This window comes from Fusarium tjaetaba, assembly GCF_013396195.1.
Source record: "Fusarium tjaetaba strain NRRL 66243 chromosome Unknown NRRL66243_c0000122, whole genome shotgun sequence".
Taxonomy (NCBI): Eukaryota; Fungi; Ascomycota; class Sordariomycetes; order Hypocreales; family Nectriaceae; genus Fusarium; species Fusarium tjaetaba.
Genome location: NW_023501318.1, coordinates 129,955 through 157,729, shown reverse-complemented (window position 1 = coordinate 157,729; position 27,775 = coordinate 129,955). Strand labels below are relative to the sequence as shown.

At 49.4% G+C, this 27,775-nt stretch overlaps 8 protein-coding genes across 8 annotated transcripts; 5 read left to right on the top strand and 3 right to left on the bottom strand.

Moving 5' to 3' along the window:
- Positions 1-7: 7 nt before the first annotated feature.
- FTJAE_6246 (phthalate 4 5-dioxygenase oxygenase reductase subunit) lies at positions 8-1,690 on the bottom strand (the record flags this gene model as incomplete). Its single annotated transcript, XM_037352838.1, has 1 exon — positions 8-1,690. The coding sequence occupies one exon, from the start codon at positions 1,688-1,690 to the stop codon at positions 8-10; it is 1,683 nt and encodes a 560-aa protein (XP_037206647.1).
- Positions 1,691-1,877: 187 nt separating this feature from the next.
- FTJAE_6245 (heterokaryon incompatibility het-6) lies at positions 1,878-4,906 on the bottom strand (the record flags this gene model as incomplete). Its single annotated transcript, XM_037352837.1, has 3 exons — positions 1,878-2,056; positions 2,268-4,527; positions 4,577-4,906. 3 exons carry the CDS (start codon positions 4,904-4,906, stop codon positions 1,878-1,880), a joined length of 2,769 nt encoding a protein of 922 aa, XP_037206646.1.
- Positions 4,907-7,131: 2,225 nt separating this feature from the next.
- Positions 7,132-8,670, top strand: FTJAE_6244 (uncharacterized protein; the record flags this gene model as incomplete). Its single annotated transcript, XM_037352836.1, has 1 exon — positions 7,132-8,670. One exon carries the CDS (start codon positions 7,132-7,134, stop codon positions 8,668-8,670), a length of 1,539 nt encoding a protein of 512 aa, XP_037206645.1.
- A 411-nt stretch (positions 8,671-9,081) lies between these two features.
- Positions 9,082-10,466, top strand: FTJAE_6243 (salicylate hydroxylase; the record flags this gene model as incomplete). Its single annotated transcript, XM_037352835.1, has 3 exons — positions 9,082-9,359; positions 9,409-9,661; positions 9,711-10,466. 3 exons carry the CDS (start codon positions 9,082-9,084, stop codon positions 10,464-10,466), a joined length of 1,287 nt encoding a protein of 428 aa, XP_037206644.1.
- Positions 10,467-12,671: 2,205 nt separating this feature from the next.
- FTJAE_6242 (EFR3-like protein) lies at positions 12,672-16,143 on the top strand (the record flags this gene model as incomplete). Its single annotated transcript, XM_037352834.1, has 2 exons — positions 12,672-12,886; positions 13,026-16,143. The coding sequence occupies 2 exons, from the start codon at positions 12,672-12,674 to the stop codon at positions 16,141-16,143; spliced, it is 3,333 nt and encodes a 1,110-aa protein (XP_037206643.1).
- A 1,338-nt stretch (positions 16,144-17,481) lies between these two features.
- FTJAE_6241 (uncharacterized protein) lies at positions 17,482-18,054 on the top strand (the record flags this gene model as incomplete). Its single annotated transcript, XM_037352833.1, has 1 exon — positions 17,482-18,054. One exon carries the CDS (start codon positions 17,482-17,484, stop codon positions 18,052-18,054), a length of 573 nt encoding a protein of 190 aa, XP_037206642.1.
- Positions 18,055-24,576: 6,522 nt separating this feature from the next.
- Positions 24,577-25,128, top strand: FTJAE_6240 (ras superfamily; the record flags this gene model as incomplete). Its single annotated transcript, XM_037352832.1, has 2 exons — positions 24,577-24,880; positions 24,956-25,128. The coding sequence occupies 2 exons, from the start codon at positions 24,577-24,579 to the stop codon at positions 25,126-25,128; spliced, it is 477 nt and encodes a 158-aa protein (XP_037206641.1).
- A 1,244-nt stretch (positions 25,129-26,372) lies between these two features.
- On the bottom strand, positions 26,373-27,437 carry FTJAE_6239 (short-chain alcohol dehydrogenase; the record flags this gene model as incomplete). The annotated part of the gene is made up of 1 exon (XM_037352830.1): positions 26,373-27,437. One exon carries the CDS (start codon positions 27,435-27,437, stop codon positions 26,373-26,375), a length of 1,065 nt encoding a protein of 354 aa, XP_037206640.1.
- Positions 27,438-27,775: the final 338 nt, after the last annotated feature.

Sequence of the window (27,775 nt, the reverse complement as noted above, 5' to 3'; positions counted from 1 at the left end):
ACGATTATCATATAACGATCTTCCCTTTCCCACGACTAACACAGCTTAGCATAGATCCCTTCTTCTGCTCCTCGTCTAGGGCCACGCCCTTATGATCAACTTCTCCCTTGTAATAGTCCACCATGCATGTGCCACAGTTTCCAACCAGGCATGACGACTCGATCTCAAATCCTGCGTCAGAGAGAACCTGAAGAAGGGACTTCTCTCGAGGTACCGGGACCGTTTGGCCAGTTGACTTGATTTCTACCTCGAATGGCTCACCAGTTCCAGTAGCGGCATCGCCAAATTCTTCGAAATGGACGTTGTCTTTTGGATACCCAAGATCGGTGGTCAAGTTACGGCAGGCGTTCATGAGTGATGTTGGACCGCAACAATAAACAACTGGTCTGCGACCTTTATCATCCGTAGGCTTAGGGATAACTTGGCTGAGAATGAGTCGCTGGCCTTGGTCTTTTGCATAGATGGTGGTCTTGTTGACTGGTAGACGACTCAAATAGGCCGCATCCTTGCGGCTCCGCACAGCATAATGAACCTCAACTTCGAGCGACTCTTGAGACAGCTTTTCGATCTCACCAAGAAAGGCTGTTACTCCGATCCCGCCGATGATGAAGATATGCTTGGACACATTGTTCTCCACCTTTTCGCTCTGTGTTGCAGGAGCGTTGTGCCCTGTAGCGACTTTGATGATATCTCCAACATTCAGATTATCATGGAGATAGATAGATCCGCCTCTCGAATTATCATCCCTAGCGATACCAAGTTCAAACCGATTCGTGGTTCCGGATACGACAGAGTAGGCACGAGAAATATTTCCGTCTGGACCAAATTGGATACGCACAAATGGAAATTGGCCGAACTCCGAGTCCTCATTCTGTTCCTGAGCTTCGAGGATAAAGGATTTGATCCTTAGGGTCAGCTCCGTTTTGTTTGCCAGCTTGTAAGGTCTCCAGACGACAGGGACTCGATCGCCTTCAAGACGTCCACTCATGTCCTCGGTACCGTGATCAAGTCGGGTTTGAAATATCCCAACCATCTCTTCAGACAAGGCAGGAAGTGATATCAGTTCCTGGAAGATTTCAATGTCATACTTTTCGTGGTAAAGGTACTTCTGGACTCGTGAGAGGGGCCAGGTTGGGTTGATGCGTTCAACAAGTTCAATGGCATCGCCTTGCTCGATGAATCCTGTTTGGAGAACACGGTAGTACCATCCCGTTCGGCCACTTGACTGCGTCATAGCCGAGATCTTCTTGTGCTGAAAGCGATGATTGAGCTTGTAGCAAGGCTGTCTCGGCCCAGAAACCTGGATGATCACATCCGGTCCTACACGAAATACGTCTCCAATGCAGACGTTCGTCTCAGACATGTTCATTGCAGATAGATTCTCTCCAAAACCGCCTACTTTGAAGAGATCCTCTCGGCCAGGCAGCTCAGCGTTCCAGACATCGTAGTGACCGGCACAGTACTGATGAAGAGCCTTTTCAGGACCACCATGATGAATGAACTGCTGCTCGTCGCCGACGAGTCCAACAGGGGTCACTTCCCATTTTCCTTGCCGCGCTCGCTTGTTAATGGCTGTGCGGATGTTTACACCGCCGAGCGGGCGGATTTTGCCTGTTCGCAAGCTGAGAATGGTATCTGTAGGAGGGAGAGGGGCTAGACCTACAGCGGAGCTTTCAGTGGTGAGAGGCATGATGATACGTTTGTTTGTGTCTTTTTCCAGTATGATGATTGTTTGATGATGCTAGAAGTGAGTCAACTTGGTAGAGTTGAGGTATTTGAGAAAATGTTGTGTGAAGGATCAGCAGGCAGCCATCCACTTAACCTGATCAAGCAAGGTCACTCAAAAGTTCCCATATCTTATCGCTAAGAGTAAACGACTACCATCCCAATTGCGAGTCAGCAATACCATCATATCGTTCGCTGTTGATGTAGCGTTCCAATTGAAATATGCCCAGTCCTGGAGGCAGAGAGATGAACACATCCTGTTTGTTTGTTTGTGTCTTTCTTGACCATCCATAAAGACCCTCAAGCGTTTCGAACATCTCTTCGGTCTTCACTAAACTCATCATCAATCATGTAATTGAGTACGAAGCTTGGGTTCTTGTAGAGTAGATAGCTAAACCATAATGGGCCTTATTCAATCACAATCCTTTCAGAGTCTCTCCCAATGCCAAACATTCTCGACATTTCCCGTCTTCCCTCCAATACTCGTCTAGCTTCTCCACGAAGTTCCGCAGACTCGGCGAGTACTGAAAACAGGCTCGTACAATTCATCCACCTCTGCTCCATGATCCTAACCGCTTCTTCCTCGTCTCGATAACCTCCCAGCCATTCCTCCGATAACTGAGAGATTTCGCCAAAATTCATTGGCATCAAAAACATTGTCTCTTTCTTAGCACCTGTGGGAAATAGCTGACTGAAAGTATTGAAGAGGAACTCGTGCGCTTTCTTCAAGGTTCGAAGCTTCGCCTCTTTCAACGACCGTTGGGCATCGGCATCGCCTTTCCATCCTCGGCCACAGAAGGAGGCTGAAAAGCGGCCAAGAGTCCTGTGCCAGTGCTGTATCTCCTGAGTGCTTTTTGTAATATCTAGTTCTTTCACCAGTTCCTCAACAGCGTCAAAGGCTTCCGAGTTCCAAAAGTTCATGAGCTCCGCGAACTCTGACAACAAGTCGTCCACTAATGCCGATTGTCTGTTGGTCTTCCAGCCAGGGCTTGCTTCCAATTCAAGCCTCCATTCTTGTCTTTCTCCTGCAAAGCCCGATACCTGGGTGCCAGTGAGGACCGAGTGTCTGACGAAGAAGCTCCAGGCGTGAACTTCTTCATCTTTCACGGAAGAGGAATCAAATTCGTTGGCACCAGGCGGTTGGCTTCTCAGCTTAATCATATGCCTCCAGTGATAAAGAAATTTGATGATCTCCAGCGTAAGTGGATATGAGACTTCCAAGGCACAGATTCTGTCAAAATCAGAATGGTTGCTGTAAAGATGGTCCTTGCCTATCGGATAGATAATAGCCGAAGCACATGGATAGAGGAGTTCGTACGTGACGCTATCTCCATCCCGCACATGCTTGTTAGCGAGAAAGGGCATTCTACAGCCAGATATCTTGACCAAAGAAAGGAGATCACTCAACCCCAGCATGCGTTCTGGTTTTTCTCGAAACCTTGACATGGGCCCACTAGTGGCAAGGAAAACGGAGTCGCTGAGCATATGATAATTAGTCTCACGATACTGGCCATCGACTGTGTTGTTTTCATCCCCAGACATGAAGCTGGCGTAATACAGAACGGTGATCTCATAACCGTCGGTGATAAGGCATCCTGTCTTGGCATCTACTGCTTTGAAGCTTTGTGTCGGGTTCAAGTTTTCTGCTGTTTCATGGCTGGTCAAGAGTGGGATAGTTCTGAATTGCTGAGAGGGAGGGACAAGAAGGTTCCCTGTCATGGATGAGAGAATAGGATCCCGATTCAAACGCACTTTCCAGCCAAGCTCTATCTCTCCCAATCGCTCCGATAAGTCGACTGAGTTGTAGGCAGTCTCTTGTAAGTCCCACAAGGGAACCCAACTAGGGATTCCGTACTTGGAACGAAGTCTGAGGTTTGTCATAGACTCAGCAAGTTCAATGACGTTGTGCCAATTTCTTTGCTGGATGAGGTATAGGGCAGTCCCAATGTATACTTCTCGTACTGTCAGCTTATAATTTGCCTTCAGTACATTGACTTCATTGCCATCGGCCAACCCGAGTAGACCGAATATCTTGTCTCGCATGTCGCTCATCTTACAAAGTGCGGTTGCAGAGAGGAGCTCCAGTATATCGCCCTTTGATTGTGCTCCAATCCAGCCGATTTTTGTCAGCCACCAAGGGACCTCGGCGTTGTGCAACTTGGCTTTAATAAACACGTCCCTAGAAATTGGCGTTGTTGAATCGCCGCAGTGAATGGTGATGGACCGGGCGAGAAGGACTTCTTGTACCACCCATAAGCGAGAAAAGAACGGTCTTCTCAAGAGTCTGCCCAGGGCCTCCTCGGCGTTGTCTTTGAAGTGTCTCGAGGCCAGTTTGGAAGACTGGAGCTCATCTTTGAGGAGGGTTATTGCTCCAAACTCTCCACCTTCGACGTTATCAGGGTCTTCACCCACGTATCCGTGTACTTCCGCTGCCTGCGAGAATATTGTGCCCATCATGGCAACCTGGTCAGATCTTTCACCAAGGTCAGACTGATTGATACAAATGGCATCCACCCATATCAGCAAAGACTCGGTCTTGCGGCGTAGACGACTCAGTGCTTGATGGCAATTACGCGTGATGGGCAGAGCTCTGTTACCGAGGCCGATAAAAATGCGCTGACAGAGGGAGGCATCATTATTGTCATCTGCCCATGTATACGACAAAGCTTCATAGGCTGGCATTTGCTCTATATCGACAACCTGGAATCGGCCTTCAAGGGCCTTTTCTCGAGGCGCCGGTAAGAGCTCCAGAAGCCGGATATGAGAGCGCTCTGTCAACTTGGGATAAATGACAGGGAGTATCTGATTTAACCGGTGAGATTTTGTACTTGCTACAGGTGTCAGAGCTCACCTCTCGCCCGTAAGCATCGCTCACTTCTCCCACTCGATAAGTAATTCCGGTGGCCACTTTTGGATAATTGGCTTTGACGAGGCACAAAGCCTTTTCTATGTCTTGACTGAATGGTTCTTGATGGTATTCGACACATTCTGGCCATGACAAACGCTGTATGGACTCTTTGTGCGTGTCTTTGTTACTCGCAGGCTCTGGGGTTGCACATTCGCCAAGCGAGTCAGCGAAGAACCTGAGAGGACCAACTGTTCCGCAGGCTTGGCACGTCCAGAGGTCGTTGTCAAATGGAACAGGGTCCATTCGACGACAGTCGGGGTCATGCCACTCCATTCTGATAGCTCTCGATAAGGATGTGCCGGTTTTCAAGGGTCATGATGTGTTTGTTTTCAAGCGGGGTTCAGAGGCTTTATGGTGGAATGAGGCCGTGTCACAAGGCAGACGAGACATCACGGATGCTTCTATACAGGTCAAGCATTGGTTTCAACTCGCTGCTGTGTTTCGTTTCAATGGTCTGAGTCATTTTCTTCAAAGTGCCTTCATTTGCGTATTTCTTGAAGTGCTACATAATTATTTCAAGTCATGCTAATGCAGTCCTCCACTATCCTATCCCAGTGGCCAGCAAGTCCGTACATACGTATTACAATGATGCCATCGACGTGTCATCCTCCAATCCCAATACAAGAATACAGAAGTCTGTTCGTTCACGTAAAAGTCCGTCACTTCTCAAAAACATGAACGGCCTTCTTGTTGTTCCGTCTGATGTTGTCCCGCTCCTCCTTTGCAATGCAAGTCTGGCAAATAACAGCGTCGAGATACGAAGTGAAGCACACTCCATAGCATCTCCCTATGTAGCAGTTGGCCTTTGGGTCGTGGTACGATCCCGGAGTTCTTAAACCGCAGCTCTCGATTGGGTCTAGAACGGCAGTTGTGTAGCCACATCGACTGCACTCTTCCACATTTTCTGTCTGGGTGCACATGTTGAATATTGCAGTGATGACTGGGTTTGATTTGATGGTGATTTGGGAGTGTGCAGTTGCGTTGCGTGGTAGAGAGATTTCTTGAGTGTGAGAGTGAGAGAGAGAGACAGATAGATAATCGAAAGGTGTCCGGATCAAGTCAAAGCATGGGGGGGGAACAGTTGGACCCGGCCCCCCGATATATAACTCCTTGTCAGCTGGTTCGCAACATGAACAGTGCGAGCGGGATCGGGATTCCTGCCTAGACGAGGCAGACGCAGATGCAGACACGGACGGAGATTGAAAGTGAGGCGGTGTGATTTGCCCGTTTTGATTGCACTGTTACACAGTCCATTCAGTTTTTTTGTTTCCTCTTCTCACAAATGATACTGTACATACCTACATACATGCAGATGCAGATATTTCACAAAAAGTCCGAATGTTGCTGCATCACAGGGACGTTGTGCGTGACATTTGTGTCAATAATTGATAGGCTTATTGGCAAAATGACCATTGGTGCGGGTTTTATTGATCACCTTCAAGGTTGTATTGCCACGCCGCATCAATATATGTCGGTTCTCTTTATCACTTCCAAACAAGGCTGATCTCTGCAAATCCTCACTGTGACCTTGCACTTCTCACGCAACGTCTCACAAACTTCCCCTCCCAATTTCCATCCATTGCATCCATGCATGCAATGCAATGCACGCACAACAATCCACGCCTCCTTGTTTTCGCATACCTATTTCCAAAAGCGTTGCTCTACAGATACGACACTCCACAATGGAAGCAACAAGCCGTTCTTCAAGATATCATGATCTGCCGATAAACAATACAATGTCTGTCCCACGCACGGAACCTACGGGTGGCAAGTAAATCGCCAGGGGTTTCAGCTGCAACCCTTCCGGTCTGGAACCTGGTTATCGGGCGTCGTGGCTGGCCTCGGTTAGAAGCACGAACCTCAGCGCCTGTTGCCATAGGACTTATCTCTGCTCCGAGGTGCATGCATGCTTCATGTAGCTGGCCATCATTGTCGAATGACAAACTTGCTGCGAGTAGCTATATGAGGGTGATGTGCTACCGCATTCACGACTGAATAGGAAATCTTGTTTAGCGAGGATACATTCGTGCTTCACACCAAAACAGCGCCCTTGATGTCCACGGTGAGTTATCCTCGGGCCTCAATGTATCAACAGAGTAGGAATGAAGGTCTGAGAGGTACCTCACGAGAACCGATCTGGCGTCTTATCGTGTAAGCACCACTTGAAACGACGCAGAAATCAACCAACAGGCTTTCCCCGGCGGTTCACATCATCACATGTGGAAGAGGATGGGAGGCTTACGGGTAGTTTAACCCACCGGAGTGCCCATCGTTTATCCTTGAGCGTTCTTTTCAAAATTGCAACGGCAAGCAATACACACGCTGGCTCAAGTAAGTACATAAGACATAAGACGGGGCAAATCTCTTCAAGTCGTTAACTGTGTGAGTCTGTGTCACATCATTTTCTTCTGCCTCAGGCATATGGAAATCAGTTGTATCTGCAGCCCCCAAATGCTGCATGTTTTCTCTCACTCGCAAACCCTTGGGTAACCCGCGCAATGTCTAATTCCACCGCTTTCTCCATTGCGTATACCAAAGCCCAGCAAAGATTGAACCGTCTTGCACGTGCAAGGGATGGAGAATCTTGGGAGAAATCAGAATGGCGGCTTTTTATCCAAAGGATCTCTCTTGAGGTTGTGTCTCTAGTCGAGCTTGTTTGCGATCAGACTGCACGCTTGGTCCCTCCAGTCACCTTGGGCACGCACAATGTTATCTATCGAATTCACTGCGATGGAGATCTTTACGACATTGTTGTCCGGCAACCACGCCCAGATTTGGTACAGTTTTGGGAGGAAAAGGCAGGCTATGAAGCTGCAACCATGTCTTTCCTCGCCAAATACAGTGCTGTAAAAGTTCCAGACCTCTTCTTTCACTTTCCATCATCATATATTGGACCAGCTAAGATCTTATTATTCGTCAAAAGTAAGCGGAGCATGTCAACCGCCCTCGCGGGCCCTTACGAGGATCTGGAGGAGATGCCGGTTCTGAACCCAGAGATTCCTGAAGATGATCTGAGAATGCTTTACGGGCAGATGGCTGAGCTTCTGATCAAGCTCTTCGAGCCAACCCGGCATAAGATCGGGTCATTGGTCGAAGATGGCAACGAGTATTCAGTGGCTCGTCGACCACTCACCCAAAATATGTACGACATGGTATGCAAGGCTTCTATCCCAAAGTCAGTTCTTCCATCATCGAATAAGGTCTATCGCAGTGCCGATGAATGGTACGCCGCATCGGCAGCTATGCACATGGCTCAGTTGCTTTTCGAGCATAACGATATTGTTGAGTCGGAGGACGAATGCCGAAATAAGTATGTTGCACGGTACTTGTTTCATTCACTTGCAAAGGAGGGCCAGCTGTCGTCTTTTGGATTTCTTGAGGATAACTGGTCAGCCCAGTCTCAGTCTCTGGAGCTATCGTGCTCTATGCCATATGGGACTGACTCTTTTCGACTTTGGTGCGACGATCTGAGGCCCCATAATATTCTTTTGAACAATCACGACAATATCGCGGCAGCTCTTGACTGGGAGTTCTCATACTTCGCTCCTACGCAATTCAGCCTCGATCCGCCCTGGTGGCTGTTGCTGCAGCCTCCAGAGCTGTGGCCTTCTGGAATCGATGATTGGTCTCAAGTCTATGAGGCCAGACTCGAGACCTGGCTACTTGCAATGGAAGATCAGGAACTGGGAGAGGCAATCAACTTTCCGGATCACCTTTCAGTCTATATGCGTGAGAGCTGGGAGGGTGGTCGCTTCTGGCTTACCTACGCTACGAGAAAGACTTGGGCATTCGATACAATATTCTGGAAGTACTTGGATGAGAAGTTCTATGGGCCAAGAGATGAAAATACACAAGAATCTCAGTTTTGGAAGTCGAGGTTACATCTTCTAGGGGAAGAGGCACAAAGGTCTATGGAAATGGTGGTGGAAAGAAAGATGAATGATGCAGAAGAGAGAGTCCTAGTAGATTGGGATCCGGACACAGCGAACCAACTTCTGCAAGAGGCATTGGGAGATTATTCATGCTTAAAGTTGTAAAAGCAAAGTCCTTTCCAAGCAACAATACGTACATGTTTGATGAAGCGTCTCATTCCGCGACTGTTCGCACCCCACATTGCCTCACTACAAAAGTCGTAAGATATGTTAGGAATTACCGCTAGAACTATCTACTATTAATCAGCAGATCCAATTGTTTAATGAAGTGGACCACTGGTGGAAGGCTTAGAGTCCTCCGATTGCGGGTTTAATCAATTGCCAATCCGTCCAACTGATTGCGCCATAGATCTGAAATGGCCTCATCACTATCAGTACTTGATAGAATACTACCATAGCAACTTCTTATCTTCTCTTATAAAACGCAAGAGAACTCCGTGTCTGTTTTCAATCGTTGAACTCATCTTGGTCGTTAACTTAAACTCATTGCTCGCCTATATATGTCCACTCGCCACCATGACTGTTAAGAACACTACAAATGCCAATGGCAATGGCAATATCAGAGCTGCGATTATTGGTGGAGGTCCAGGTGGCTTAGGTGCCGCAATTGCCCTCTCCAAGTTGTCTTTCGTTGATTGGACTCTGTATGAGAAGAAGCCCGAGATTAGCGAGACAGGCGGCGGTATCAGTCTTCAGCTACATACATGGAAGATGCTTGAATGGAACGGGTCAGCCAAGAACATCAAACCCAGTGACCTATTCAGGTCTCCTGACGGTATCAGTGGACAACAGCGGTAAGTCGTTTTGTAAGTGATCAGGGGACTTCAAAGCTGACTGTATCAGCAACGGGCGGACTGGTGAGCTCATTGAGCAAAGCTATCATCCCGAAGATACACCCATTCACCAACGCAGTGGCCGTCAGCGAAGAGCAAAGCTGCAAGCAGCTCTTCTCAAAGAGGTTGATGCGTCTAAAATCAAGCTCTCCAAGAAGCTCGTGGGCATTGAAAAACTGTCAAGTGGCAGAGTCATTATTCGATTTGAGGATGGCTTTACGGATGAGGTTGACCTCCTGATTGCTGCAGATGGCATAAGATCGGTAAGTAGACCAATCGAGTAATCAAAATCAAAAGTCTGACGCAATCTAGGTCGTCCGGTCGTTTACTTTTCCTTCGCACAAAATCAAATACAATGGGCAGTCCGCATATCGCACCATCATCAGCAAGTCTGAAGTTAATGCTCTTGGCACGATCCCCCAAGCGTCAACATTCTGGCAGAATCTAGGCGGCAGATATGTATTTACGAGTCCGCTTGGGGACGACGACTTTGAAGTTACAGCACGTATCTCCCGACCGTCAGAAGGGCAAGATCAAGTCAGTTGGGGTCGACCCTTTGACTTCAGCACACTTGTCCATGAGTACGATGGATTCTGTGAGCCTGTTCGCCAAGTTGTTCGATTGGCAGCAAAGGGAGACACTCAAGAATTTGCTCTGTTCTCTGGGCCGCGACTTGATCGAGTAGTTGCTCTTGATTCGATAGCCCTGATCGGAGATGCTTCGCATCCCTTGTCAGGAGCATTTGGAGCGGGAGCCGGATTTGCCCTCGAGGATGTGTATACACTGTCCAAAACCCTTGAGTGGGCTTGGACTCGAGGTAAAGGTATCAAGGCGGCCCTGGAGCTGTACGACCGTATCAGGTCACCGCATTATCATGATCTATATAATGTCCTGGATTGGTATGCAGGCATTGGTAAGGAGATTGCGGCAGAGGGGCTATCCGTGGACGACGAAATTGAGGCAAAAGTGAGAAGAACAAAGGGCAAGAAATCGAACTGGATGTATTCCTACGATATCCAGACTGTGGTCGATAATGTCCTTGAGGGCTTGAATAGCAAGGACAACTGAGCGACAAAGCAAGGACGTTCAGATCCCCAACAAATCTTTACATACAAAGATCACGTTGCGTATTATCAATATCTTACACGTATAATATCTTGAAATGTTGCAAAGAACAAAAAATGTTGAGGCTCGTCTTTTCTGCGTCACAAGAACGGTCGCTGTCACGCCCGCAAGTCACAAGGGCTCTGTGACCGGCTGCACCGGACACGACAGAAACGCATTCAATTGCCACGATGCAAGGCTGACGGTGTTCAATTGCCGAGAATTCTTTCTAGGCATGGGACATAATTGTCCAAAGTCCAGCCGGTTTTGCATGCGGATCATCCGGCCCCGAAAAGTGTCATGCAGTTGATGGCCGACACGTCTAATGTGGAGTCAACCACTTAAGCGGAATCGGCCGAGATGGACAGATTAAACCGCGGGTTTAGATGGAAATCGGGAGACGGTGCAAGTCAAACAGCGTGAAGATGTTGGGGTAAGAGAGACAACGTGGCATAGGAGGTGAGCAAAAGATTGCGGCGGTGAGGAAAAGGACTGTACGAGACTTGCATGAATAATGCGAGTAAGTGGACTTGGGCTGACTATGGCATTATGCGCTTCATTGCGCGAATATCGTGTTAAGATCAAGAGAACAGCTAAAATAGGTAGAAAGAAGCAAATGATCAACATATTGACGATCTCTAGCCACGGCGTTTGATACTGTAGATCTTCCAGAATGGGGAAACGGACGGTAGTTACTATGACGATTCGAGACGTGGCTGGTCAGAGGAGCATCTTGACAGCCAAGTACTCACCCTGTACCATTCTGTTGGAAGCGGTGATCCTACCAGGGTCTCAGCAACACTCTTGAATCCAGTTGCTGTTAGGGATTGGATGAAACATCCATTCACGATGTTTGCTAGGTTGTTGAATGACGGTGAACAAGTGAGCGCATGGTGTAGAGATTTGGACTGGCAGCAGTCCGCTTCTGTCAGTCTGATGCCTTCGCAAATACGTCAATGAATCCTTCTGGCTGTGAGAATGAGCCACGCCACTTCAGAGGCTCAGCAATTTACGACGTTCTGACATTTAAAAAACCAGGCACGTTGGACGAGAAGCGTTTTGGGGCAACCTGAGTTGGGGTTTGGTTGTGCTGTCGTTGCACTTCGGTGAAGAATGGTGATGACGATGATGTCGATCTTTATCATGATGGAGGGTGCGATGGCGACCATTGCGTCACAGCTGTCACTGGCATAACAGGGGTTAAACACTGAGGATATTCCTAGAACTTTCCTTACAGTGAAGTGAAGCCATCCATTCTCAGTGAGTACCCATCTAAACAAGAAACATTGATTGAGCTGAACTTGAGATTAACTCAAGACAACGCACGCATAATAAGACAATGCCAATAACCAAGACATGCATGAAAGTTTCCGTGGACTCCATCTTGTCAGTGTCAGTCCAGGCAGTATCCGACAGGGGAATTGTGGTCTAGGCACTAGTGAGGTACTTTGACGATACTTGGCTCGCAAACTAAGACAAAATTCGGAGTCAGAAGCCATCCGCTGAACCCGATACCAAACAGAAACCCCTGGGCAGCTTAACCAGAGAGGCACAGCACAGACGTGGAAAGCAACGTACCTGTACTTGGCTGTGAAGAAACAGGCATGTATGTCACCAAGAGATCAGTGAGTGCAGTAACAAGTCTGATCTTTTGTACGAATATTAATGCGATTGAGTGTCAAGCATCAGCTAGCTAGCTATTCACTACCCAACTAATGTTACAGATTACGATAAACAACTAATTTCCCCCTGTTCCTATTTATAATCCCTGCTGCTGATTTTCTTACTCCTTTTCCCGCTTTCTGCCCAAAGGGAACTTGGAATTCCACTGCCCTGGGATGGCTGAGATTTTTAGTTCCGCTGCAAGTGGGGTACCTAACTTGTACCTTGGACCCCCGTAACTCCCGTCCCGAAGTCTGGGCTGGTCCCCTTCCCTTCCACCTAAAACTTGACCTTTCCCTTCCCCGACTTACCACCTCGACCAAAAGGTTGTCTGTCAACTCAGCGCGACTTCCCTCGGCTGCGTCGCTTTTGATTTCTCTATATCTCTCTGCTTGTCTCATTGCTTCAAATCAACTCCTATACCTCTCGTCTGCGTCCTCTCGACTTCACCGAATCTTCCCTTCGACCTGACGGGGCTGGGCTGAGCTCAGCAGAAACGCGAGCGCGATGAATGCAATTCAGCAAAAGTGTCGGCCGAAACACCAGGTCCTCGTCCTAAAATGCTATCCCCGGACTACGAAAGGCGCTGTAGATGTCAAGCCGAATAGTAGCGAGCTTAGCTACCTTCTCTACTATGCTACGAGTCGTCGCTCCAAGATCCAGAAGATTGGCGCTTTTTTAGAGAAGAAGACAGCTAGTGATGTCTGGCGTCTGCGTATTGGGTACGTCACATATCATTGACTTCCAAAACGTCAATGTGTCAGATCCTCCCTCTTCGAGTCCCCTCTCGTGATGCGATCTTGCGTTTAGGACTTGTCATGATCAGTTGGTATCCATGATTGCTAATGTGACCCTTGGCAGGAATGTTCAAGTGACTCTACAGATTCTGTCAGCCTTGATGGAAAAGCTTCACAAGGACTCGGTCTTGATTGCTCCATTCGTACTCAAAATTCTTGACACCGTCCTCCGCTCCGACGATATCACCATGATCGAGTCCTCGCTTCCAACATTTGCGGCCTTTTGCGATTATCATGATGCCGCGTTCCTCATGGCTGATCAGACTTACCTTCGACAATACGAAGAAATTGTTCGATTGTACGTTCAACTTGCTTCGACAAAGCCTGCGCCCGGCAAGGAATCTCTCACCACCCCAGTTAAGGTTCGATGGAGGAATGCGGGCCTCGAAGCTATTCGTAGCATCTCTACGGCGGACGCACTATCTTCCATAACGGGCAGTCAAATGGATGTCATCATGCCTCGCATCCTCGAGAACTTGTGGTCCGAAACCCCCGACTTCCTCGAAACGCTACACCAACGGCTCGAAACGGAAGAAAAGGTCGATACCGAAAAGCAGGTTAGACGGAGAACTAGTATCGCGACAGTTGGGACTGACGGAGCAAACGACCCGAATCCTGTCGCTCTCTCCGGCACTGCCGGTGATGTCGATAAGCTTGCGGAAGAAGAGGTTGGCGTATTGGCCCTCCAATGTTTGAAGAGCATCTTCATCGTCCCTGCCCGTTCTCAGATCCACGGCGCAACCGTCTCTCTCCTAAGATTTATTCAAGAAAAGGTCGCACAAGGCAACGCTGTGGTTGAACTTCATGATGATCGAGAACGAGACAGTGGCTGGGCTATCAGTATATATGGCATTATCTCGCGATGGGCCCCCGTGCAAGACAGGTACACAATTCTCGTTGCCGCTCTCGAAACCCTACTACGGATTCCCGTGCAGGACTCTACACTCGACGAACAACTCGCATTGGTAACGATCATGAGCTCCCTCCTACGGTCCGACGTCAACCTTATTGGATTGAGTATGATGGATGTTCTCCTTGGTCTGATCAAGCAGATGAGGAAGCTTTTTAGGATGCGAACACCGACCAGCCAGAGCGACGACGGCACCCCCTCTGCCGTGGAGCCTGAATCAGTCGTGCGCCAAAAGACTAAGCATCTTGTTGGCAGACTTGAACTGTGCATTGGCGACTTGGCAACTCACGTATACTACGCAGATCAGATCTCGGATATGATTTCCGCTATTATCTTGCGCCTGAAACCGTCTCGATCTGCGAGCGTCAACTCTTCCCCTGGCGGCGAAAAGAACGGAAACAATGAAGCTGGACCGGGTGCCTCCACCATCGAGCTGAGCGATAGCCAGCAGCTTGACCATTACTTCTCCCTCAACACGGGCAGAGCATCTGGCCTCCGAGCTATCAAGGAGATTCTTCTAGTCGCAAACCCTCAGAAGAAGCTCACCGGCAACATGGGATTGTCCCGCAACCCTGTGCCGATTTATGTTTGGGAGGGAACTCATTGGCTTCTGCGTGATCCAGATGGCTACGTTCGCAAGGCGTATATGGACGCTCTCATTACATGGCTTGACCGAGAAACTTCATTCGCAAATGAGATTGCCGTCGAGGAAAAGCTTCCTCGTTCTCGCTCTTCTCTCAAGATCAACAAGGAGACTCGTAGAGCCGTTTCAAACGCCTCCCATCGAGAGCGAGGATCCAAGCCAAGACACTCGCAATTTCTGGCCTTGCTGCATCTGGTCATCTACGATAACGCCCTCCAGTACGTCGAGTACGAGAATGATCTTGTCATGCTCCATATCCTTCTTACACGGTTGGTTTTGCAGTTGGGCGTTAATGCCGCCCGATATGGCCTACCAATGATTTACCGACTACAAGAGGACATACAAGAGATCGACACGCCTTTATATAAGGTCCGGACTGCAGCGCTCTGTCATGGATACTTTTGGGCACTTACCGAGAAGTTCGACTTCAAGGACTCTGATATTGGTATAGCGATTGAGCAAGAGGTGGCGCGCCGCAGAAGAAAGGGTTTCTGGGTTCAGGGCATTACCATGCCGCCACCGGAAGTCGATACGGTTGGACTTCCAGGTGAGGCGCGCCCACAGCCAGATTGGGACTCTGCATCGCTCGAAAGAGAAGAACTACTTCCCTTCGACGACAGAGAGGCACTCGTAGAGTACATTGTGTCGCACTACCACGACAGCCTTCAGGCACCTCCTGGCACCCCGGGTCCTTCCCCAGGCAGGGTTCTCTCAGGGCCAATCCTTGGCTCAACTCTAACTGGACAAGATCAACCCGATTCGGAGCTGCCAGCTGTATTCCGCGATCAGATGCTGGCAGACTGGACCAGAGATGCTGCGGGCGCCATGCTTGCCGCTGCTGGAAAGTCGGAATCTTTGTCAGGATCCAAGACAGAAACCTCTGGGACACACCGAGGCCACCTCACGGTGAAGACGAACGGAAACGGATTCGCTAATGGGAATGGACCGACATCACCTTATGGAAGCCAATACAATCTAATGAGGCCTCACTCGTCGCATGGCCATCGCGAGAAAGATCGCGAAGGAACGATTCCCAAGCACCGGAAGAGCAGCCTACGGAGTTCTGCCTCCCCCGCCCATTCAGCAGGCAACCGAGGTACCGTTGCGTCGGTGGATCAGCTGAAGCTCGTGCTATCAGGCAACCCTCCGCCTAAAACAGCCATCATCGGGGACGATGACAGCGGAGACAGCATGGTTAGCTACGATTACAGTCCTTCAGAGATGAGCTTTAACCCTGCTACGCAGAATGACCAGCCAAGTAGCCCAACAAGCACCAAGCGCCCTGGCACGGCTTCTAAGCGAGGACCTCTGAGCGCTCATCCTCCTCTTGGAGCGGCGCCAAATTTACATGACGATAACGATGAGGAGGACGAGTCGGTTCCTCCTGTGCCACCACTGCCTGACGTTAACTTGCTCGGGGGTAAGAGGAGCCCCATCCAGTCGATTGAGACGTCGTTCCAGGATAAATCGGCGCGGCGCAGTCTGACCAGCCGAGGAGGGGATGGAACTCGGCCCAAGTCGGTACGATCACAGAACACCAAGACCATGGATCTGCAGGATCTCCTTAGAGGAATTGATAGCCGGCCGAGCGAGGGAAGTCTGGGCAATGTGACAAAACCTCCATACTAGGGTATATGGATATAATAGGAGTTACGGAGTGAAGGAAGGGAGGATAATAGCGACGATTGATTTGATTTGTAGAATAGCGATATTAGTGTAATTTGTAACAGCTCTGAGCATAAATGAGAAATCGTATTGTCATCGCATTGTTGGTCTTGATGGCTGTGAGCATGAAATGAATAAACCACTCGGATTGATCAACAGGTTACGAATCTAATCGAGGTGATGGATGAGGGTGATCCTGGTGATCCTAGCAGGGAGGAATTTGCTCGATGGAGATTTTGCAAGGGTCGAGCCGGTTTCAGATCGGCAACTAAAGGTGCTAGTTTACGGTGCCTCTTCTGAGGTTAGAGGCCTCGTAAACAGTGAAGCTATATTCGTATTCTGAAGCCGCCGAGACCGAAGCTTGTCAGATCTTTGGTGGCCACGAACGCAAAGGAATACTGATGGCTTTCTATTCCATGGTCAGATTTCTCTAGCCAAGCCTTGACAGTCGATCATCTCTTATCTTTTCTCTCCAAGATACGGATACCACGTTCCTCGCATCCCCTGTCATGGGCTCGGCGCCATGGGGGGCAGTGCAGGACACCATTAATTCGTCTTATTTCCCAGAGAGTGGTCCCCGAAGTTGAGGAATAGGAAAGTCCCCCGCAATTGAAGGGCTCTCTCTTGGGAGACTCCTCTCTCGTCTGTGCCAATCCTTGTTATAGCTCCCGTGCCCGTGAGAAGGGGGCAGTGCTTCTTATCTTACCGTTCGTTCTCTCTTCCCTTTCTCTCACTCTTTCTCACGCCATTTTTGCCTCAATCTCACTGTTGTTTGCTTTCTGTTGTGCTCATTCCGTTCCTTTTAATTATCTTGTGTCACGGTTCATTTACCGGTAGCAAACAAACAAATATCACGCTCGTATCTCGCCAGGTGTCGCTAACGACAAAGCGAGAGTGGTCTGTTTATCCAATATCCTCGACCTTCAATGCATTCTGCCGAAAAACAAGCAAAATAGAGGATACTTATCCGGGGTGTCGATTTCTGAGACGGAGCATCGGGGTCGAAACTGGGCAAATTTATACGAAACGAACGAACACTCTTGGGCGGGATATTATGGATGCGCGACACGTTTGACAGACTCTGTTTTCTTCGTGACGACAAACGACAAAGAGTTCATCGGTGAAGTTGGATGAGGTGTTGGTGAAACGTTGACGGATCTGAAGGAGCTCGTTGTTTGTTTGTGCGACTGCGACATTTATTCGGGCATCACGATATAATTCTCAACCTCACCTCAAGTCACCTCGTCACAGCACAACACCACAACACATTACATCTCATTAAAATCATAATCAAGCTTAACCATGGACGCTCCAAACACTCGACATGGAAGTCATCCATCAGACTCGATTCCTGACGCCGCATATCCCAACGACTCTCCTTATCGACCCGGCGATCACTCACCTCAAATCATGGCTACTCCCATCGCTTCGCCATCCTCACCATCATCACAGGCTTACTCAACACCACCGCCAACACACTTCGGCGTCAGTATCCCCGCATACTCCAGTCCAGCACCATCGCCATGGTCCCCCGCTTTACCCTCAGGTCCACCTCCTCCATACGATCCGTCCCGTCCGCCAGCGATATACTCTCCACTCGCACCGCCATCGCCAATCTCCCCGCCTCCGCCTCAGTATCCGCCTTCAACGCCTTGGCCATACCCGCAAGGCAGCAGTGCTGGCTCTAGTCTGAATGCACCGTACAAGATGGGACCTGTGGCTACGGCCAGAGCTCGACGGAGGAGGAAACTGCAAATCCTCGCTTTGGCGCTTTGCGCTGTGATGATCTTCTTTGTTGCATTGATCATGGGAATTCTGATGGGTGTTGTGAAGGTGCAATGGAAGAACAACAACAACAACAACAACGATGATTAGGCTCGATTAGCTGGATATGTAACTGTCGCTCACAGTTTACTTACTTTTCTTTTGTTAATACTTATTTGGGGGGTATTCGGGCTGCGGGTGCAGCAATGGCATGGCGTTGGACATAGGTCTTTTCTGTTCTTTTCTCGATAAGAGGATTTGCTTGGATGTGAAGCGATAGCCACTCAAAATACAATTGGGCTCGTTTTCATCAGATCTGGGTTTTCACTGACGCTTGATGTGATATGTTGTCCACATGATGGACATCTACACTGAGTGAAAGCCATCTGCCATCCGTACGGCACATCAGCTAGCAAAAGAAAGTCATCGTCTTCTTGTAGAATGATTTCTCAAGCCACTCTTTAAGAATTCGATTTACACCTATCTATAAGCTTTCCATGTCTCCTATGAGCAGTTACAATATGTGTGAAGGTTGAAGAGTATGCGTTGGTGTTAAAAGTGAATAAAACAACCTAGCTACCCTGTATGGGACAGACTTCAAGCATAGCACATGAGCTTTGGTCTACCGTATATCAGGACACTGTCGAGTCTTCCGAAACAGCACGAATACAGATACATTCGGAGCCTCGTCCCATTGTCTACTACTGCATGACATTCGCTAAGGGACGTTGCAGAGGCGTCAACATTTAGCCTTCCATCGTTAGCACCGTGAAAAACTACCCAATGTCCAGGCTCCAGGCCTCCCACCCACTCAATTGCACATTCCTGCCGAAAATGATCCAGCCAAGAGCATTGTGGCGAGCTGATAGACGAGATGAATCAATAAAATTACATCAAAGATAAGTCTAGATAGCCTTTTGCGGCGCCTGGTCGATTACTGATGTTGGCACATGATGAGTGTTGGTGAGCGTCTACTGGCTGGGAGTTATTCCGCCGTCAGAAGCGGGAGTGGGAACGGGAGCCAGATCCAAGATTACAAGATTACAACGGGGAGGAGGGAAAATGACCCGATTTGAGCAAAACTCTAAATGATCGGCAATTAAACATTACCCCGGCCAAGGCCTCTTGTTGGCTGTCAATGTTTTAATTGACTTTCCCTTGCCTTTGTCACTTGATCAGGCTCAGCCTTAACAAGCCCACCGTTGGATCCGGACTAGATCTTGATAGAAGGGTACGGCCGTATACAGGAGAGGGTTGCAATTCTGTTCGAGCGCCAGAAAAGTCTATCATCCCGTCCTCTACCGCTGTGTTGGGCCCAGTTGGCCGACGTACGTCCCAACTTAGATCCAGACCTGACGTCTCCGTGAACACGGCCAACGCGTATCTTGCGTTAGGCGAAGTTGAAGTTGTCTCTTTTCGCTTCAACTCAAGAGCGTACGCAAATAGAGACAGGAAGAGGAGCAAGCAATGCGTAGCATAGGAATGAGACATCAGTTTCATGTAAACCTTTCTTTTCTCACACATACACCGAGTCTCAGAGGATCTCACCCTGCGCTGCGCCATGAACTGATATTTGACGTGTCGTTGGGTAAAAACTAAGCAGGGCTGAAAGGTCCGAGAGTGGCTTGTTTGTAACGTCACTCGATTGATTCGATTCGATCCTAGATCCGCAGGGCCCAGATGGGGGCTGTTTTGATACCACTCACAGCCCCTATCGACGATGGTGATGGATGTCTCAAGGGGAAGTGAGGGAACAATGATTCACATCCCAGCCTAATATGTATATTGTTGAAACATGAGCAAATACATATAGTACAACCATGTAGAGTGACTGTATGCAAGGACACCTTGGACGTTACCATGCAGGTTCAACGTGCAGAACAGCTCATCATGGATGCCGTAGCCGGTGCAGGTACAGAGCGTTTCTTTCAGGGATGTTCCCGGCTCGACTACCGATCTACTCCGTAATCTTGGGTACCTAGGTATGGATGCCTCAGATCTGTTTATGTGAATCTGGCCGTGCATCCGGGCATCGAGACAGATGCAAGTGGTGAAGAGTTTTCACATCAACGCAAGGGCAGGAAAAAGCATTCCGGTGAGGATGCATACATACAGTACACCAGTGGAGCAAGCGGACCGTCAATAGTAATTATTGATTCATTAACTTTTCTTTTTACGCCTTCGAATAGATAGGCTATCTCCTTTGTTCCGACCCAGGTCTGGACTCGGGAATCACTTTGTACCTTTGTGATGTGTAGGATGATCTGGAATGATGTGCATGTAGGGGAGAACGAGGCGACACACGCTCGACTCGTAAATGCACTGTTTACTGTCGTGACGTGGTGGAGATGTAATGGTGGATAGGTAAGCTACAGTACAAGATGCCTTGGGTACAGTACTTACAGAGAGGACAGAAGATCGAGCCTAGGTACACTCCTAAATGTGGCCGCCATTCAGGCCGATCGACTTGAGATACTAAAGCAAACTAAAATAATGCTTCCATGACGTCGGGTCCAAGTGTGCTGAATATGGCAGGATCAGTGCATGCATATGGAGACTGACGGCATCATTGGCATTGGATCCAATCCATGGAAATGGCAGTGGGAATAGAGAAAAAGAGACTTGGAGCCCGTTGTTCTGAGCAGGGCACGTGGCAGTGCTGACAGCGGCCTGTAGCCTGCCAAAGGCCCAAAACAGTCAGGCCTCAGCCTAAAATTAGCGGTTGGTCGACTTCAATTTACCCTGAACACTCAGTACCTAAGACAATGAATGTGCCCACTTGTATCATCATCATCATCCTCGTCTGCATCTACATCCTGCATTGCAGCTCATCGCACCGGACGCAAATCATGATTTGCATCGCCCGGAACCACTCCTGATGGTGACATCAGTGCGTGCCATCTCCAGTCCAGCCCCAATCCTCTTCCTGGTGGTCCCGGCAGTCAAGCAAGCCTGGGCCTAAGCAGCTAAGGTAAGCTAAGCCAAGCCAAAGCAAGGATCTCAATTCAACACTGGGCCCAGCAGCCAGCCTCTCCCGTTGGCCTACGGATAGCTCACAGCAGTTAGCGAATCCTCGCTCGAGAAGGCTCTGATGTTGGTAATTTGGCTTTATCCCGCATCTTAACTTTGAGCATCTCCAGACCGGGTCACTTTCTCAAGCGGCCGCTCGTCGATTAACTGTTGGTCGACCCGGTTCTAAGGTTCACTCGGTTGTTAGAAGCGGGTATTTCGCATAGCGGCTCCCAATGACGCTTCAGGCTACAGCCTCCTCTCCCGCGGCGAAATACGCTGCTCCCCCGTCCCCTGGGCTGTGGCCTGTGGCCGAGGCCTAAGACGTTCTCCGATCCACGCCCCAAGCTGTATCCGTAGGTCTGCTGTCATCCTCCCAAGGGCCCACCTCGACTCCGCTGCAGCTGCAATCCAAGGCTGCCGAGCGCCCAAATCGTCCGCCATGTCGTCTTCGCTACCTTTAGCCCTCCCCTAGCTCCAACTGTAGGGGACCAATGGACAGTCATCTTTAACTACGGCATTGGGAGCCCTCCCGAGCTACTGGAGTCAAGCTTGAGGAAAAGATACCGACAGAAACCATAAAGAAATCTGGCCTCATCACAACTAGGGCTGGTGGCATCTTCGTCCAAGGATTTCCACTTAAGCTCTCGGCCTCTTCTCTCCTCACTCCTTTGTCGTGCACCCTCAGTCAGCAATGCAAGAGATGTTGACGTCGTCACTGCACTGACATCAACGCTGTTAATCATTGGATCCGAGACATTCAGGAACGTTGCGAAACTGGTACAGCAAGTGGACCACTAAACGATACCCTTGCACCAACATTAACCGGGACCTGACGCTCCATCCGCGTGTCCCCCTCCTTACCCCTTCTATCCGTAGCCCATCAATGGCACTGGCAGTTGAGCACTGCCTGCTGGTTCGAGCTCAACTCGGATTATTTGGCTATTGACCTCGAACAATGCAATATTTCCAGGGACCAGGCGGCTTTGTGAAAGTCACTTGGAATCAGCTAACTCACTCATGAGCCAACCATATTCTCTATCCTGCTCTCTCCAACAAGCCCCTCCATACCGGACCCCAGCTAGAGACCCTCAACTCGGCTCGTGTTGGCCGAATCTTTTCGTTCTATTCTTCTCCTGTCCGTGTTCCTGATTGTCATCGATTGACAGCTGCCAATCCTGCAAGATGACTGGCTGCCGAGATACATCCTCTGGTTCATGACCTTGCGGCGCTGAATTGCCCCAGAGTTTTCGCCTCATGCCCCATATCGTACTCAGTCTCTCTGAATTTCGCCAGTTGTCTCGTGGTTCTCATTCTGTCCAGTCGCTTTCATATGTCGTGTTGCCCTTCACAAGCTTATCCCTGTACCCGGCTGCCACAGTCTGCCGATGATACATTGCTCCATCAACCTTCTTTTTTTTTTACTGACTCCCTATTGCGACTTTACTCCTCCGACTCTCATTGATGGATCAGGCCCCTCCACCTTGACATCTTTCTTATAAAGACCCCTGGCCAAGTTTTGCTTTTGACTTTCCCCCTCCGAGTTCTCATTGTTGTTACATGCGGATGCCTGTTGCTACGCTGTCTTTTCTCATTTTGCAGGTCTTAGCCACGTTCTCTCCCTGTCATCATTGAGTTATAAGTCGCCTCGTTGACGCCCTGTCTTGATTGCGACTGTCGAGAAGCTGCCTTGTAAGCTGGTCGATCTATCAGACAGCGGCGGGTATAATACACCTCTCAACCCCCGACATATAAACACGCAGACAAACACATACACAGCAACAATCCTCTTTACTTACATCACTGTCACTGCCGTCATCATTACCGTCATTCTCGGCTTAGAATAGGTGCTATCTCTGGACCACCCAGCCATATTCGATTCACCCCAAGCTCTAGTCCAGCCGAGTCCAGCCCGATCCAGCCTGGTCCCGGGCCTTGAAGATCTTGCTTTCGGTTCAAGCCAGTTCTAGAACGCCAAAACTTGACAACCATTACATTTAAGCACTATCCTCTTTTTTAGCATTCGAATCCCTGGGGCGGTGCTTGTTGGCCTTAATTCAGCCAGAAACAAAAAACACCGTCTTTCCCCGGTCGATTCTCATCCATCTCCCTTGCACCCTGAGAATCCAAGTACCAACCAACCCAACCCAAGCCAGGAAAAAAAGAGGCGCCGTACGTACGTCTTTGCGTACCCTTCCCTTGGTCTTCAGTGGCTGCCCTGCCCTCCGCTTCCCCAAGGAAAAATCTTGAGCTAGCCGCCACGGGCGCTTCCCAGACTCCCGGTCCTGGGACCAAACGAGGAAACTCAATTTCAGGCATCACAAATCCTGGACATTTTTAGTTATTTGGTTCTAGTGTCATCCATCTGTCTGGCTGGCTCTATCTCCCCTCTTGGTCTCATTTATTCCCTCCTCCCCAAGCTCGTTTTCACACCACTCTTTTTGAGCTTGACTCAACATCTCGGTCCTGCCCGTATCGTGTCGTGTCTTGTCTTGTCTTGTCTTGTCTCCCGGCGTGCGCGTGCTGGTTTCTTTCAACGTCGCAACATACGATTGGGTGCTCAACTATCAGACCTCAAGGCTGTGAAGCTCCAGAAACATACATAACCGCAACCGGCCACGATCAGTCTGGCCTTTTTTTTCCCCAGTGTCCCATTCCTCACCAACAGTTCCCCGATCTATCTGTACCTGTTTGTCGCCAGTTTATCGACTCTCAGACTTATTAGTCTCTGTTTTTCCTTCGCTCGGACTGCGCATTGGAGACGTTCAGTTTCACTATCATCATCAGCAACCCCAATCCTTCTTATCGCTTGATTGATATACAGTTTTTTGAGGGGCATACATTGCTTGTCACTCGCCTTGCGTCGGCATACGCTCGCTCATCACGGAATCCTCTGGTTTTTTCTTCAGCTTCATCATCATCATGCCACGGCATTATCACTACCAACCCAGGTTCGGCTTATTCATCCCAGACGCTCTGTTGTACCTGATGCTAATTCACTACTTAGTCGCGAACTCCATGTGGTAGTCCTGGGAGCAGGTTCGTCCATACCCAACACCCACGCAACCCTTTCGCTTTGACTCTCCCTTTCTTACGTGTGCACTTGTCTGACTCGTTTATCATTTGACAGGCGGCGTGGGCAAAAGTTGTTTAACTGGTGAGTTGTCACTCTCCCTTGGCCGCGGCCTTCGCCTTCGCCTTTGTCTTCGCCTTCACCTTCCCCTCGTCCCATGTTCTTCATGTTGCTGCGCCTGCGTCCCACCGTTGCATCCGCAATCCTACCACGCTTCCCTGTCTTCCCCTTTGTAGTACAAGGCTCATGCGAGAACAGCCCAGTTCGTCCACAATGAGTGGATCGAGAGCTATGATCCCACCATAGAAGATTCTTATCGCACGCAGCTTCAGGTCGATGTGAGTATTGCGCATGGCAACAATGCCACTACCTGACCCCTTCTGACTGACTGACTCGCTCGTCTCAGGGACGTCAAGTTATTCTCGAAATGTGAGTTTTTACGCCTTGATTGTCTCATCACTCAATCCGTGTTTGGAGAAGAGCTGTCACTGACTCGGCCTCTAACTAGCCTCGATACTGCGGGGACCGAGCAATTCGGTAGGTCCTCCTCTATGTCTCAACAACTTTCGCACGACCCTCGTACTGATGTTGGTACAGTCGCCATGAGGGATCTGTACATGAAAACCGGCCAAGGTTTTCTTCTTGTATTCAGTATCACATCGTCTTCCTCCCTAAGCGAACTGGCAGGTTTGCGCGAAGAAATTATCCGCATAAAAGACGATGAAAATGTACCTCTTGTTATTGTCGGTAACAAAGCCGATTTGGAGGAGAATCGCGCTGTGCCCCGAGCCAAGGGCTTCTCCATCTCACAACGATGGGGCGCACCCTACTATGAGGCTAGCGCGAGGACAAGGAGTAGGTTTGCCCGTCCACCCATGCATGCATGCATGCATGGCTTCTTTCGCCGCATTTGGACTAACAAATCCGCAGCCAACGTTGATGAGGTCTTTATCGATCTCTGCAGGCAAATGCTGCGTAAGGAGGACGAACAGCACGCGAATGACGGACCCAATGACGACTACAAGTATGATCACGGCCGGAGTTCTCACAGACGTCAACGACGTCGCCGAAAGAAGGATTCACCGCGATGTGTGATCCTGTGAACTCAACGAACCACTTTCAGAACAATGGCCACTGGATGGCATCTAAGCACTGGAATTTCTTTCATTTCTCTCAATTCAATTTTCTAGGCCTCGGGGTTTCCCCCCCTCAATGCTCTTACATTATACAGCACGTTTTACGCAGATCACGGCCATCTAAAATAAATCTATAAAAGCTATCTGGTGCTCTCGGAAGGACCACATGAACGACCTCGCGGTCTCATGAGGCGAGACGGTACTTGACTGCGAGCTGGCCCCAGACTCGCTGCAGAATCGAATCGCATTATTGAAACGAGACCGACGCGTATAGACGACATAACGCATCACACCGAATCGAATAGAGTCGAATCGCATGGCATCGCATGCTCGAGCTAAGCCACTGGTGTTTTGGGATCGACAATTCCCATATTGTATTCCACATTACGGCGTTGGAGGCGTTGGATATCGGACCTGGGATATAGGTTCTGCACATGTTTATTGCTTTCAGGGTTTGGTATGGGTATTTTGTTCTCCTTCTTGAACTATGGTGAGATGAATGAGAAGCTGTTTTGGTATGATCAAGTAGGACAACCTTTGCATTGATACGAAATGCACCAAGCGACGAGAATGAAGCAACATAGGACCTGCAAATGCAGGCATTTCCAAGCTTCTATTCCGATATGACAAGGGTGACGTTTAGTTTCTGCCCAATATATTCCACTCCCTGGGGCTCACTCGCATCTCGGAACTTCTCCTGAACCTGTGTGGCAACACCACGTGAACTATCCTCCGAGTCTTCGAGTATGGCTGTCCAAGCTTGACTTTGCATTGCAGCCGCCGTGGAGTCTGGCCACGAATTTATCGTGACATGTTACACAACATTCACCCGTCATCCCATGTGTCACCATCCTGGAGAAAGTCACTGCATGAAGCTGCGACAAGCCGCGTGTTCAGATCACCCTTACTTACCGAACAACTATTTGTCCGTTGGTGCCACGACTCATCACATATACGAGATCCTATCTTACAATGACAATAAGCCATTCGATTCTCTATTTGTGTGCATTCCTACGGTCCCGTTATCCAGTACGACACGTCTTATGCTATCCTCATGACTTGGCAATAGTCTACATACATGATTTCGTGTGTAACCAAGCCTTGACTATGACGTGTCTACAGAGACCGATCACAATCCGGCTGCTCAAATGCTCATGAAACTGATACCGAAAGCGACCGCAATGGGGTCTTCGGCGATCCTTGGCTGCTGCTCACTTGCGTCGCAGCATGCCCCAAATGTCAGTGAAAATACCAAACCACCCCTTGACTCTTTCAGCGGCGTTCAGAAGTAAGATAAAGCGTTTCACAAACGCATCAACGTTGTCATAGTCATCGGCGTAGCACTCCCATACAGCACGCCCTTGTCCGTTGTTCTCAGAGTCCTGGACGGTCATGAGAGCATCTACATCCTCCACACCATCCACACCAGCGGACTTGAGCTTGGGACCGACGCAGAGTGCACGACCCGCAATCTCTTCATCGGCAATGAGGCGAGTGGCAGCATCAATGACATCCTCGATCATTGCCCCGCCTGCTGTGCCCGAGAGGAAGGCTGTTTCGATGGGGAGCTTGAGCATGTTGGACTTGGAGACATAGTAGGGAGTGATCATGTTGACACGAACGCCACTCCGGAAAGACGTAGCACGAAGAGTGCGGAAGAGCCCAAGAATAGCATGCTTGCTCATCGTGTACATGGTTTGAGTTGGGAAAGGGCAAAGAGACGCAAGCGAGCCGACCAGAAGCAGGCAACGATCTCGCGGGGAAGATCCATTCTGTGGGAGCCAGTACATGGCAAGGTGAGTGGTATAGGCAGCACCAGTGATGTTGACGTCGAACTGAGCCGTGTTGGGCTTTGGAAGACGCCCATTCTTGAGAGTAGGCTCCTCGAACTGAATAGAGACGTCGGGAAGGATGATGCCGGCATTGGGGACGACAATATCGATGCCTCCATGCGGGCTGACGTGAACAGCCGTCTCAAAGAGGCTGACTTGTGATTCCCAGTCAGTGACGTCGCAATGCTGAAAGGCAAAAGCTGAGTCCGGATACTGAGTTGTAAGTTCAGCTACGAGCTTTTCGCCCGCTGCGTCAGCGACATCGCCGATGATGATATTTGCCCCATGCGATGCCCATTCGCGAACCATGTAAGAACCAAGACCATTAGCACCGCCAGTGATGACAATAGTCTTACCCTTGAGAGTTGTGGCATCGTAGGGCTTGGACACATCGACGGGCGGTGACTGGCGGATGAGGCCCTTGATATCGTTGGTGGGCTCCATAGCTGAACGTACGTTTGTATGTGCTTGGATAGGTGAGATCTTTGGTATGAAAAGAGTAGAAATGATCTCGGCAACTATGGCAGTCTATTAACTCTCCGACAACCGAGCAATGGACGAAACGAACACGGTATGATAGTGATTGCGAGTATTGGAAAACTATTTGCTGACCTATTTATCAAGCCAAACAAATTAGCCCCAGCTTCAGCTTCAGCTACAACGAACCTAGTCAGCTATCAAGCCAAAAGCCGTTGGACCAAAAATATCTCCCGTGTGGAGTCTGAGCTCTTTTTTGCAGGGTCCAGGCCAATCTCACCTTTTTGATCTGCCTATCGTGTAAT